The following is a 15,381-nucleotide window of genomic DNA, read 5'->3' as shown; positions in this document are numbered from 1 at the left end:
CTCCTCTTTGTGCTCTCGCTGATGACCTGTATGTTCAAAGGATGCATGAGATCAATAATTAATTAATTAATAGACGCATGAGTTTGAAGGAATAATTCCTCTAATTAAATTTTTAATTGTTTCCTAGCTAGCCTTACACAAGGATTAATTAAGAGCTATGCATGCATATAACTAATTATTATTAAAAAAAAATTAATACTCATGACTTTATTTATAATGATCAGTACTATATATATTACAATTCTGCATGCGATTTACAAATTACTGTGTTTGAACTACATGCATGGCCTGGAACAATAATATTATTTTCTCCAACATTTTTATTTTCAAACCGTGCGAGAAATCAAATTTAAAAGAAAACACTTCAGTAGTACTGTTTGTCACTGTAGTTTGACCCAAATTCCCTCGCTAGGAATTTCTTGATGAACCACAAAGAGAAGATAATATCCGGATGGTGCAAGATAGCCCGAGCCGGCCGGTGTGGTAACCTGGACCTCATACGTAGAATTCCCAAGACTTGTCACCGTCTCCGCACCAAGTACCAGCAACCTTTGATTCATGGAGAACGAGTGCGTGGTAAAAGACGGCGACACCACCGTCACAGAGATCTGATTTTGAGCCAAAGCTCCGGCGACTGAAAAGCGAACCGCTAGCTTTCTGCCAGGGTTAAGCTTGGTCTGGGAAGGGGGTGATACAATTTGTGGACGCAAACTTGAGAATTGTACGTCCAAATATGGAGGATAAAATGCCTCCAAACTAAGTTCTGTAGGGTAAGGCACGTTGGTGAATACGTAACCCGAATGAGGGTTGCTCCCACCAACAAGAACTCGACCATCCCGAAGCAAAATAGCCGACGAATGATACATCCGAGGTATCGTGCTCGGGTTTTGTAGCTCGAAACGTGAACCCAACTTGTTGTCAGGTCGGTAAATGACAGGATTCAAGATCGGATTTCGACCGATTTCCCATCCTGCCGCCCCCGCTGATGCGCCGTTGATTATCAAGACGTTTCCATTTGGAAGCAGAGTCATGTCGCCCATGATTCTGGCCATAGGCATGGTCTCCATGACCCACTGGGGATTTGGATCGGTGATTTTGATCCTGGCGCAGGTGTTCAAAGCTTCCACGAAGTTACCCTTGTTGGCTTCGGTGTAGGCCCCTTTTGGAGCTCCACCACAAACCAAAACCTCAGCCTCTACAGACGTGGCTTGCAGATTCTTGAGTGGAAGCAACACTGCCGAGCCAGTGCTTGGATAACACCTCGGATCGCCGCCCGGTATTTCTGGGTACGTCTTCACGACCTTGTTGGCGGCATAGTCGAGCAAAATAGAACGATTATTTGCGAAGATGAATAAATTCCCATCAACGTTAAGAAACACAAACGGGTACAGATTGTTCTCTATGTTTGGGTCGTTGGTTTGCGATAGAAATGGCAAACTATACAGACTAGGTGCGCCACTGCTCTTAGGATAAAACTCATAGTTAAACTGTTTTCTCCCGCCGATTATAATCTGCCGTCCGCCTGGAAGAATATGATTTGTGGCGTACCATCGCGAAGCTGCTAAGCCGTTGGGTGTCTCTGTCCAGTCACAGCCGGTGCAAGGTATGAATGTCCTGACTCTACGTGCACCACTGTTGAATCCACCGGTTTGGATCAGACGGCCATCGGGCATGACTGCCCCAGAGGAGCACCAAACGTCTGTTTGGACGAAAAGTGCTCGGAAGGTATTGGTAATGACGCTATACTCGGCAGAGTGAGCAGTGCAGTCTTTCGGGACGGTTCGGCATTTACCACCGGGCAGGGTCAGGTTCGAATTACCGAAGTCGGTGCGGTCGAAAATGATGACGCGATCGTTTTTGAGGAGTTGCATGTGCATGGCTGTAATGCCGATGCTCTTTTGCAAGAGCTGCCAGCGCCCGCCAGCGGCGTCACTAAGATAAGGTTTGGCAGAGAGGAGGATCAGCTGCCAGGCGAGGAAGGAAAGCATCACATGAGTTCGTGCCATTGGTGTTGTGTATTGCTTTTTGTCTTGTTCGAGTGCAAAGAATGTCGGAATGTCATGCTCTTAAATACTTGGGGAGAGGGAGAGAAAGAGTAGGTTGTGGGCCCAACATTTGCTTATCAAAATTGTACTTCGTGGGCTAATCCTGAACCAATCATTGTAGAATCCGAAGAATGTATTGGAGGTCACATCAGGATCATGCAAGTCAACTTTATTAGGATGAGGATTAGGTTGATGGATCATAATCCTCTCTCTTTAGGTTTCTTTCCTTCTTATAACAAGGCATTCAGTATATTATTCAGCAAGAAAATAAATAAGTAAATAATTAGGCATTGAATCATTATTGTAGGGAGAATTTTATGAAAATGTATTCGATATCACATTCTATTCTCTTGCTTATTCTTAGCTATGGACTTTGTTTCATGACTTTTATGGCAATATGCATAAATTTGGAACTCCTCTTATAGAGATCACTGACCACAAAATCTATTGAAGTTGTTTGAGTCTTTTGGAAGAGAGTGATCCAAGGGTATGGATATACATGAATTGATTTAGAGCTCAATTGCCAATTGGCATGCCATCTCTTTATAATATATATCATTTCTTTTAATGACAAAATTTGATGGAGACATCAAGAGTCTTATCATCACATGCATCACATACGTGCTGTGAAAAGAAATAGAGTATTACTATTATAAAACCTCTATACTGCACACTTCGTACGTAGCATATTTTAATTTGAAAAATAAATTTTAAAATCTAAATCTTATTAATCAAATCATATCATTAAGTGATTTTGATAGTATGCTCTATATATTAGCTTGAGAATAGAATAAATTAAAACAATAACACAATAGAGAAGAGTGAAATGTATGTGCAAGAGAAGATAATTACAAAAAATATGTTTTACAATATGTAAGTATATTATAATGAGATTGTAGATGATTTACAACAAATTTAAAAAATAAAGAAAAGAACAATAAGAAGATAGAGGGTAGAAATTTCAAAAACTATTTTATATAACTAAAGGGCATTAAATATGTCTAATTATCTTAGAAATGAAACTCTCTCCTTTAAATACGAATCATGGATTAATTAGAAGCTCTTCAAGTTTTTGTTCAATTCGAAGAGAGTAATTAGATAAAGATAATTAATATTTAAATCTCAACTTCAATAGTACCATCCATGTATGATGGTTTCGAACAATGTGAACTCGATCCATAGGGATATAAGTTCATAGGAATTAATTATAACAAATATATAGAGAATCTTCATTCTTCCTAGAGATAGTTCTTTTCCCATACGTTATCCTATGCATTGGGTCAATGTTGTACTAATTTCTTAAAAAATGAAAAATATTTTTTATAGGCATTTATTTGGTGGGTGGTGTGACGTTCGTGGAGTTCATAGGAATTCGTCAGTTGGGTCGACAAATGATGAAATCGTTATTTAAATACTTGGTTTATGTTGGAGGTTAATTAGATTAGCAATAGCAATATTCCGAATGGCCGGGTTGGTCGAGCAATATTTTCTCGTAATGTTTATTTTTGTCACGTTATTCTCTTACCAAACAGTATACTCTGAACCATCATATATATAAGCACGATTCTCGTGCGATATGTAATTTGACTTCTTGTTATACAAACCAGCATTATTTCGGTTCGTTCCCCGGCCAATATTCTTTAATTTTGTTTTCGTTATCCCAATTGATCTTCTATGGAATTAATGTATATAAACTAGTCAAATAGCCTTTATTTTCTCTTCTTTTTTTAAAATAAAAAATAAAAATTCGGTTGCGTACGTACATTCCTCGAGGATGATAAGAACAATAAAATATGATATTGGATGCATGTCTAATGTTATGATTATGATTGTAGATTATTATTTTGTGCCAAGCAATTGATGTCAGATCGTGTAAGTTATAAATTGCCAATAATCAAATAACATAAATAAGTTACTTGCATAACTTTTTCAAATTTTTAAATAAGAATAATATTATAAAATTATATTCTAATAATATTTTAATTTTATAATATGTTTTATTCAATTTTTTATCTCTCATTTTTCAAAATTCAAAAAATACTTAATTCAAATTATCTCACTATTATTCATAAATTATATTACTATTATTTATAAAATTTTCATCTCATCTCACTCTCCGACCAAACGAGCCCAAAAAAAATTTGAATTGTGAGGAGACCAACGAAATGGCATGGGGCTAATTAACTCGAGTTTAGCCAATATACCACGTACTACATGATCGGAGATGGCAGGTTGAGCGTGTGTATAATATTATATATTCTTGTGCTAGGGTTTTGGACGTTATGTTATGAACTGATGATCATCTTTGAAAATATCTCTATATATAATTGATCAAGCTGGTTTGAACCGGCTTATTAATATAAATTGGAATGTCTATATCAACGTGCTCGTGAGATTTAGGCAGTACTTCACCAAATCATTAAATATGGAACTAGCTAGCTAATGAGGTGTGCGTACAAATATAAATCTCAGAAACATTTTCTTCATGAATTTTATTTCACTACAAGAAAAATAGGTTTTTACGATCAATTTATAATAACGAAAAAGTTATTCATAACTAATTTTAGTTGTAAATAATCTTTTCGTTACAATAAATTAATCGTAAAAATTCATTTTTCTTATAATTAATGAATTTAGTTGATTTGAAGGAGTCAACTCAAGCTTTTACCCCCCAAAAAAAAAAAAGGAGTCAATTCAAACATTTTTTTTTTTTTGTAAAAGATCAAATATTTAAAAATATGTTTTTGGTAAGTTAACCTTTCATTAAAACAAAATGCCGAAGAAAAAACTTTAAGAGGACATACATCTGATATTTGTACGATGCTATACAAATGTCAAAACCGTACGTGAAAGAACTATATTTTAAGAGTACTCTCCAAATTTTGCATATTTTATTAAAAAAATTGAGTCTAATATTAAAAATAATAAATTTTCACGTAAATTTTAAATTTATTCGCATTTAAAAAAAAGGTGCAAGACTCTATTGGGCGTACTACAAACCTATAAACTCTATTGGGTGTACTACAAAATTTCCCTAAAATGAGATCATTGGTCGAGAGTATTTGATCTAATAGATTTAGCACGAAACATGCATGCAAAGAGTGTTCCTCTATTTTTAGATGCATGCAGTAAATAGCTAGAAAGTTGTCAAAATGATTAAAGGAACATGTTAGATTAATAATGATATAAAATGGTTGTTAGATATTAAACGAACGAGGATGTGTTCGTGTCGTTACTCCTCTTTGTGCATGTTCAAAGGATGCATGAGATCAATAATTAATTAGTTAATAGATTCATGAGTTTGAAGGAATAATTCCTCTAATTAAATTTTTATTGTTTCCTAGCTAGCCTTACACAAGGATTAATTAAGAGCTATGCATGCATATAACTAATTATTATTAAAAGAAAATTAATACTCATGACTTTATTTATAATGATCAGTACTATATATATTACAATTCTGCATGCGATTTACAAATTACTGTGTTTGAACTACATGCATGGCCTGGAACAATAATATTATTTTCTCCAACATTTTTATTTTCAAACCGTGCGAGAAATCAAATTTAAAAGAAAACACTTCAGTAGTACTGTTTGTCACTGTAGTTTGACCCAAATTCCCTCGCTAGGAATTTCTTGATGAACCACAAAGAGAAGATAATATCCGGATGGTGCAAGGTAGCCCGAGCCGGCCGGTGTAGTAACCTGTACCTCATACGTAGAATTCCCAAGACTTGTCACCGTCTCCGCACCAAGTACCAGCAACCTTTGATTCATGGAGAACGAGTGCGTGGTAAAAGACGGCGACACCACCGTCACAGAGACCTGATTTTGAGCCAAAGCACCGGCGACTGAAAAGCGAACCGCTAGCTTTCTGCCAGGGTTAAGTTTGGTCTGGGAAGGAGGTGATACAATTTGTGGACGCAAATTTGAGAATTGTGCGTCCAAATATGGAGGATAAAATGCCTCTAAACTAAGTTCTGTAGGGTAAAGCACGTTGGTGAATACGTAACCCGGATGAGGGTTGCTCCCACCAACGAGAACTCGACCATCCCGAAGCAAAATGGCCGACGAATGATACATCCGAGGTATTGTGCTCGGGTTTTGTAGCTCGAAACGTGAACCCAACTTGTTGTCAGGTCGGTAAATGACAGGATTCAAGACCGGATTTCGACCGATTTCCCATCCAGCCGTCCCCGCTGATGCGCCGTTGATTATCAAGACGTTTCCGTTTGGAAGCAGAGTCATGTCGCCCATGATTCTGGCCATAGGCATGGTCTCCATGACCCATTGGGGATTTGGATCGGTGATTTTGATCCTGGCGCAGGTGTTCAAAGCTTCCACGAAGTTACCGTTGTTGGCTTCGGTGTAAGCCCCTTTTGGAGCTCCACCACAAACCAAAACCTCAGCCTCTACAGACGTGGCTTGCAGGTTCTTGAGTGGAAGCAACACTGCCGAGCCAGTGCTTGGATAACACCTCGGATCCCCGCCCGGTATTTCCGGGTACGTCTTCACGACCTTGTTGGCGGCATAGTCGAGCAAAATAGATCGATTATTTGCGAAGATGAATAAATTCCCATCAACGTTAAGAAACACAAATGGGTACAGATTGTTCTCTATGTTTGGGTCGTTGGTTTGCGATAGGAATGGCAAACTATACAAATTAGGTACGCCACTGCTCTTGGGATAAAACTCATAGTTAAACTGTTTTCTCCCGCCGATTATAATCTGCCGTCCGCTGGGAAGAATATGATTTGTGGCGTACCATCGCGAAGCTGCTAATCCGTTGGGTGTCTCTGTCCAGTCACAGCCGGTGCAAGGTATGAATGTCCTGACTCTACGTGCACCACTGTTGAATCCACCGGTTTGGATCAGACGGCCATCGGGCATGACTGCCCCAGAGGAGCACCAAACGTCTGTTTGGACGAAAAGTGCTCGGAAGGTATTGGTGATGACGCTATACTCGGCAGAGTGAGCAGTGCAGTCTTTCGGGACGGTTCGGCATTTACCGCCGGGCAGGGTCAGGTTCGAATTACCGAAGTCGGTGCGGTCGAAAATGATGACGCGGTCGTTTTTGAGGAGTTGCATGTGCATGGCTGTAATGCCGATGCTCTTTTGCAAGAGCTGCCAGCGCCCGCCAGCGGCGTCACTAAGATAAGGTTTGGCAGAGAGGAGGATCAGCTGCCAGGCGAGGAAGGAAAGCATCACGTGATTTCGTGCCATTGGTGTTGTGTATTGCTTTTTGCCTTGTTCGAGTGCAGAGAATGTCGGAATGTCATCCTCTTAAGTACTTGGGGAGAGGGAGAGAAAGACTAGGGTGTGGGCCCAACATTAGCTTATCAAAATTGTACTTCGAGAGCTAATCCTGAACCAATCATTGTAGAATCCGAAGAATGTATTGGAGGTCACATCAGGATCATGCAAGTCAACTTTATTAGGATGAGGATTAGGTTGATTGATCATAATCCTCTCTCTTTACGTTTCTTTCCTTCTTATGACAAGGCATTCAATATATTCAGCAAGAAAATAAATAAGCAAATAGTTAGGCATTGAATCATTATTTTAGTGAGAATTTTATGAAAATGTATTCGATATCACATTCTATTCTCTTGCTTATTCTTAGTTTGAAGTTTGTTTCATGACTTTTATAGCAATATGCATAAATTTGGAACTCCTCATGTGAAGATCACTGACCGTAAAATCTAGTGAAGTTTTTTTGAGTCTTTTGGAAGAGAGTGATCCAAGGGTATGGATTTACAAGAATTTATTTAGAGCTCAATTGGCATGCCATCTCTTTATAATATCATTTCTTTTAATGACAAAATTTGATGGAGAGATCACGGGTCTAATCGTCACATGCTTCACATACCTGCTGTGGAAAGAAATAGAGTATTACTATTATAAAAACTCTACACTACATATTGCTTATGTAGTATATTTTGATTTGAAAGATAAATTTTAAAATTTAAATCTTATTAATAAAATCATACCATTAAGTGATTTAGATAGTGTGCTTTATATATTAGCTTGAGAATAGAATAATTTAAAACATTAACGCAATATAAAAGAGTGAATTGTATGTGTGAGAGAAGAGAATTACAAAAAATATGTTTTACAATATGTAAGTATATTATAATGAGATTGTAGATGCTTTTCAGCAAATTTCAAAAATAAAGAAAAGAACAATAAGAAGAGAGATTGGTAGAATAGAACACAAAGAAATGAGAAAAAAAGGAAACTATTAGAGTTCATATACTTATATCTTTGATCTTTATAGAGGGTAGAATTTTCAAACATTATTTTACATAACTAAAGGGCCTTAAATATGTCAAATTATCTTAGAAAAGAAACTGATCTCTCCTTGAAATACGAATCAAGGAATAAAGAAGCTCTTCAAGTTTTTGTTCAATTCGAAGAGAGTTATTTTTATCATTACAATTTTCATAAATTTTCACGTAAAATATAATAAACAATTCAATTTTTTTAAATTTTAAAATAATAATAATATTAAAAAATTAATATTTTAATAATATTTTATTCAACTTTTATCTCATCTCAACTTACTATCCAAACCTAACCTTAGATAAACATATATAATATGTAAATCTCAGCTTCGATTGTACTATCCATATATATCATTATTGTTTCGAACAATGGGAACTCGATCCATACAGATAGTTGATAGGAATTAAAACAAATATATAGAGAATCTTCATTCTCCCTGGTGATAGTTCTTTTCCCATACGTTATCCTATGCATTGGGTCAATGTTGTCCTAATTTCTTAAAAAATGAAAAATATTTTTTATAAGCATTTATTGGTGGTGTGACGTTCGTGGAGTTCATAGGAATTCGTCAGTTGGGTCGACAAATGATCAAATCGTTATTTAAATACTTGGTTTATGTTGGAGGTTAGATTAGCAATATATAGCAATATTCCGTATGAGTTGGTCGAGCAATATTTTCTCGTAATGTTAATTTTGGTCACGTTATTCTCTTACCAAACAGTATACTTTGAATCATCATATATATAAGCACGATTATCGTGTGATATATAATTTGACTTCATGTACACAAACCAGCATTATTTGGGTTCGTTCCCCAATATTCTTTAATTTTGTTTTCGTTATCCCAATTGATCTTCTATGGAATTAATGTATATAAACTAGTCAAATAGCCTTTATTTTCTTTTCTTTTTTTAAAATAAAAAATAAAAAATCGGTTGCGTACGTACATTCCTAGCTCGAGGATGATAAGAACAATAAAATATGATATTGGATGCATATGATTATGATTGTAGATTATTATTTTGTGCCAAGCAATTGAAGTCGGATCGTGTAAGTTATAAATTGCCAATAATCAAATAACATAAATAAGTTACTTGCATAACTTTTTCAAATTTTTAAATAAAAATAATATTATAAAATTATATTCTAACAATATTTTAATTTATTCAATTTTTTATCTCTTATTTCTCAAAATTCAAAAACTGCTTAATTCAAATTATCTTACTAATATTCATAAATTATATTATTTTTTATTTACAAAATTTTTATCTCATCTTACTCTTAGGCCAAATGAGTTCAAAAAAAAGTTTGAAACCATCAAAATGGCATCGGGCTAGTTCTCGAATTTAGCCAATATTCGAAGGCCTTGATCAGCCCGTGATCCTAATTTCTTAACTCCCATGAAATTTAGAAATTGAAAATATTGCATCGATCTAACATCATTTTACGTCCATTTGGTGCAAAAGCTTTATGCCATCTTAGAGAACTCTGAACAAAATATATATTTAGAGGATGTGAAGTACTCTTGTGTCCTTCATAAGAGGCCATGACATTGAGCATGAAGCAAGGTCACAAGACTCGAAGCTATTAATTATCAATCGAGTTTTGGGATTGTCGATCATATGGAGCAAGCGGTATTGTGATTAACATAGCTCATGAATAGGAAAATTTTATATACTACACTATCATTTTACTTTTATCCCATTATATAAAATGTGATATATTTATCATTATTAGATGATCCTTTATTAGATGATTATTTATCATCCAATTATGATAAATATGTCACATCTTACATAGTGAGATGATAGTGTGGTATATATTGTATAGCATTACTCCATGAATAATGACAAATAAATTCCCACATCATATTTTGTTTTAGAGAATCATAGCTAAGTGAAGAAGTAAAAGCATTATGAAGTTGAAAACTAATATTAATTAATGAGTAATGCTATGTATCATATTGTTATCTTACTCTCATTTTATTAAGTAAGATATAGCACATTCATCACAATTAAATGATAATGAAACATGTAATAAATGATCACTTAATCATGATAAATATGTCACATCTTAGTTAGTGAAATGAGAGTATGGTGTATAGAATTTTTCTTAATTAATATTAAGACCACCAACCATGCTATGTACTTACTGGCCATAACAAATGACACGAACACATGATTTAATTCAACGAATTTGCCAACTTAATTTTTTCCATTTTTTTAAATTTTGAGTTTCTTATTTCCAAAAATAAAATCAATTAGATCGTCAAATTATAAAAATTAAAAATTGGGTCAAAGGTTGTAGTTCTTATGCTAATAACCAGGAATTCTAATAATATTATACAGTTTTAGGTAGTAGAATGAAATGTCAGCAAACTAGGGAGGAGTCCTCCGGGAAGGACGATGATGTAACATTATTATTCCGTTCTCCTTAATTCTCTCCTTAAAAAAACAAGCATGTATATATTCTGTCGGTAAACAAATTAATAGCATAGGTAGGTGCTCCGATCCTTGGGCAACCAAACTGCCAACAACGTGGATATATCGATGAAATAAGCAGCAAAGTGGGATGTCGTATTCAACCCTTTGATCTTCTCGGCCGGAGGGGTGCCACGTCATTTCATTATTGTGAAGAATCGAATTAGTGTGCCGCTTGCATCTTACCGTTAATAGTAAAGTTTATCTTTTTTTTTTATCTTATTTGTTTATTCATATTTTTTTATTATTTTTAAAAAAATAAAAAAATATAACTATATATTAAAAATTACTTCATTAATTATTAAATAAAAAAAAATTTACTTAATGGTCAAAAGGAGTGGTCACTAACGGGCGGCATGGTAACTTTTTTTTTTTTTTTGTGAATTGTGGGTTTGCCTCTAGGTCCAAGTCAAGTAATGATAGAGATTCATTCATTAAATAAATAACTGACTCTATATTTTTCCTCTATCAAAAAAATATACATTCTATATGTTAATTACACCATGCGTCTAATAGAATATCACTGTTTGTTAGTTGTTCTTTTAATTATTTTCTCATTATTTAAAAATTATTTTTTATTATATACCGATGACGCAGGATGCTGATAAATAACGTATTTTGTTGGATACAATATTGGAACTGGAAGTGAACTTGATTGGACTATGAATCTGATATCATTTTGGGCCGATTGGACTATGAATATGGGTGAGGAGCACACGGGTCATTGCGGGAATCTGAATGTTTCTATTTGAAATCTGGGCTTGTGTCTTAACCTTTTCTAAAGATGATTAGTAGCATAGCTAAAGGCTTAGGCCCGATATAAAAAGTATTCATTTTATTTCACTTTATTTTATCGTTATAATTATTTTAAATTTTAACACAAAATCTTTAAAAAAAAAATCAATTTTTTAAATTTTAAAATAATAATAACATTAAAAATAATATTCTAATAATATTTTATTCAACTTTTAATTTTTATCTCCATTCATCTTATCTCAACTTACTATTCAAATGGTACCTTAAGCAAATTTTGAATAAAATTTCACTTTTTGAATAATTTATATCCCACTTTAAATTAATCATATCACTAGCTATAATAATAAAATATTATTATTTTTATAAAAATTTTAAATTTTTTATCTATACATTAATATATATATCTTTTTTTTTATTTTTTTGACCTAATTTTTTACTTTACTTTTCATAATTTTTAATAATCCACGCATCAAAAAATATAAACATATCAATCGAAGAGATAAAAGAGTTTAAGCGTGAGGAAAAGAGATGAGAGAGAAAATAACATAAATTAATCAATCAGAGAGTAAATAGTAACCATATATATTAGGAGATATACCGTAACATTCGAAACAAATACAAACCATTTTACCTCTTCCAATGCAACAATTTTAAAGGATTATTAGCCAAAATTTAGATTGCAAAGACATTTGACTAAGTCAATACCATTACTCTAACGAGATTCTTGTTGTGTAGTTTGGTCCAATTTTTAAGCCATCAACTTAGATTATAAAGGATAAATAAGAAGGAAAAAAAATAGATTTTACTACATATTTTTAAATAATTTAAAAAGTTATGGTTGGTTGTTAAACTCATCTCAACTCGATCATTAATAAGTTCTCTATTTTTTTAATTTTCTTTTTTTATAAAAAAAGATAAACTTATATCCACTTATTTACATTCATTGAAATTTGTAATTTTTATGAAAAAAATTATAAATGCAGCCTAAATAGGTAGAGCGTTAAAAATAAAATTTGTAGATTTTATTGTTAATGAGATGATTCATTGAAATCGTGAGTGTGTAAGTATTACAAATCATTTTGAAAAAAATAAATAAATACGAAACTCATATAAAAAAATTAATTTTTTTTAAATGAGCTCTACTATTTTTTAAAACGACTACATAATTATTACGCACTTTACAATTATATATATATTATTATTCTTCATTGAGTGATTGAGTTAGCAGAATTCCATTTGGTTCTGGTACGGGTTATCATTCTTTTTTTTTTTTCTTTTTTTTCCTTTCCTCCAAACAGGAGATGGTGGATATCATGGGTCAAATGCAAAACTAAACAATTTTTACCATTCGGATAGATATAGAAGATGTTCTCCTAACCATATTTAATGATGGAATTTACATAGTCCACAAATAATATTTAATATCGTAGTCCGTAGAGTATACTGATTTATATAATTACTATATATCCTTTTGAATTAAGGTTGAAAATGAAATCTAGCTAAATTCGAGCAAACAATGACCAATCAAGGTTGGCTCAAGTTTGAGCTCAACTCGAGTAATTCGAGCCCGACTCAAGTTGAGTTTTTGCGAATGATTAAACTCGATTTGAGTAATACATTCTTATGTCCAAACTCGGATAAAAACAAATTAACATAATATTTTTATTCACAGAATCACAAGATCATTAAATGTGAGTCGAAGGGAGTTTTATACAACGTTGTTCACAAATGTTAATTAAGTAATGTGAGCCTTATAGGAATAGGAATGAGTAATGTTTTGTATAATTATAGATTGTGTAAGTATTATGTAATTGTTTTAAAAAAGAGTGAAATTTATCATTAAATTTTTTTTTACATGAGTCTCGTATTTATTTATTTTTTTTAAAAATATTGTAAAGTATTTATGCACTTACAACTATAAATATTATTTTTCTATAAAAATTTATATTATTCAATAATCGAGTCTAATGAGAATCTCAATTTGGATAATATTACTTTTACTTCTATTCCATTAATCGTATCAAATTATTGAAAAAAAAAGATACCGATGGATTTATTCCTAGTAATATTTGTGAACTTTTAGGAAGTTGCCTTGACCAAAAAAGTAATATATATATATATATATATATATATAAACCTTGCTATAAATATGGGCAAAACTCATGGACAGAAACAAAGACTGCACCGTATGGAACAACGTAATAAACAGTATAAAATTTGTAAATAATGTTAAGAATATAATTCAGATAATAAAATTTATATATTTCTATTAATTTATACTTTTTGAATAAGTAATAATTTCAAGTGACATTAGAGTATAAGTATTAAGTTCGAACCCTAATTGTATACTCTGTCTCATTTAATTAAATATTTTATATGTTAGACTTATTTATTGAGAAAGAGTTTGAGTCCTGACTCTACACTCTATTTCATTCAATTAAATATTTTATGTGTTGGACTCACTCATTAAATAAGAGTTTGACCCGCGCGTGATTGAGAAAATTAAAAATATAATATAAATAATAAAATCTATATTATTCTCTCTCTCTCTCTCTCTCTTTTTTAAGTTTTTTTTTTATCAATTTAAACTTTTGAGATAATCACCGCAGTGGTCTTCATGCACTACTCAAAACTGCACGTGGTTCACGTACCACTCATTCTGACAATTTTTCTCCCTACACACACCAAATCACCGAAATCACTACCATCAAATCTAATTTTTGTGGTTGAAAAGAGACAAGTATGTTGCGTTCATACACCTTCACAGAGTTAGAAGTCTACTGGAAGTGGTCTAAACTGTAATTCATTTTTTTCGCATCTATTTTACTGCTTTCTTTATGGTTTAGTAAAAAAAAAAAAAAAGAGTTCGTCTCTTGGACATTTGTCTATAGAGGTTGAGTCTTTTTTTTCTATAAAAGGTGGGGTTGAGTTTCTATTTAGACAGAGTGTTGTCTCTTAGACGTTTGTTTGTAGAAAGTATTAACAATAGTGAAGACCATACCAATCATAAAAGAAAATAATATACTAGTGAAACTCTAAATATATTAACTGTTATATGATTTATGAGATAACAGTTAATATGAAAATATCTCTGCATGTATTTGGTCATGATGTGAGTTTCTTTGATGAATAAATGATGGTCATTCCTGTTAAAAAAATTAAACTTTTGAGATGAGTGATAAATTGAATAGTTTCGTTGTATTTTTGCTCGTTACCAATAATCTCAGTTGACAATAAAGGGAAATTGCCCGTGACCATCTGTCATTGTCCTGAAACAATTCAGCTAGTTATCTAATTTTTTGAGTAATGCTAATGTGCCGCTTATCTTTGACTACTGAATGTGTCCACTAAGATAAATTTTATATTTTAGTTTTTTGTTCTTTTATTTTTCATATTTTTTAAATATCTTTAAATATTTTTTAAAAAACACACTAATACACTATAACTCATTTTCTTAGCTATTAAGTAAAAAAAATTAAAAAAAATTTAAATACATAAGTGTTCAAAATATGGGCGGCGAGCTCAGGAGGCATATTAGCATTTTTTTTTTTTTTTTATTTCTAAAACATGTACTTTTTATTTATCTTTTGAAGCTGTATTTTTTAATTTTATACTTCAATCCAGACATCTATAAAAAAATTAATGTAAAATAAATTTATTGTTTTAACTGTTTGAAGTTTCATCCAATCATTTAAAGTTTCAAATTGTTCTATCTATTTTCACAAAAGTCTTAATATATGTAAAAAAGTATCAATAAAATCTCAAACATTTTTAGAATTTCTCTTAACTAAACATACCCTTAACTAAATTTTGTT

The 15,381-nt window shown here is 32.6% G+C and overlaps 2 protein-coding genes across 2 annotated transcripts; both read right to left on the bottom strand.

Moving 5' to 3' along the window:
* Positions 1 to 211: 211 nt before the first annotated feature.
* On the bottom strand, positions 212 to 2,023 carry LOC122274260 (aldehyde oxidase GLOX1-like). The gene has a single exon (XM_043083280.1). The coding sequence runs from the start codon at positions 2,004 to 2,006 to the stop codon at positions 381 to 383; it is 1,626 nt and encodes a 541-aa protein (XP_042939214.1). The 5' UTR covers positions 2,007 to 2,023; the 3' UTR covers positions 212 to 380.
* Positions 2,024 to 5,443: 3,420 nt separating this feature from the next.
* Positions 5,444 to 7,289, bottom strand: LOC122319323 (aldehyde oxidase GLOX1-like). Its single transcript, XM_043137340.1, has one exon. The coding sequence runs from the start codon at positions 7,266 to 7,268 to the stop codon at positions 5,643 to 5,645; it is 1,626 nt and encodes a 541-aa protein (XP_042993274.1). The 5' UTR covers positions 7,269 to 7,289; the 3' UTR covers positions 5,444 to 5,642.
* Positions 7,290 to 15,381: the final 8,092 nt, after the last annotated feature.

The sequence above is a fragment of the Carya illinoinensis genome, chromosome 8 (assembly GCF_018687715.1).
Source record: "Carya illinoinensis cultivar Pawnee chromosome 8, C.illinoinensisPawnee_v1, whole genome shotgun sequence".
Taxonomy (NCBI): Eukaryota; Viridiplantae; Streptophyta; class Magnoliopsida; order Fagales; family Juglandaceae; genus Carya; species Carya illinoinensis.
The sequence above is the reverse complement of the archived record's forward strand: the minus strand, read 5'-3'. Positions and strand labels throughout refer to the sequence as shown.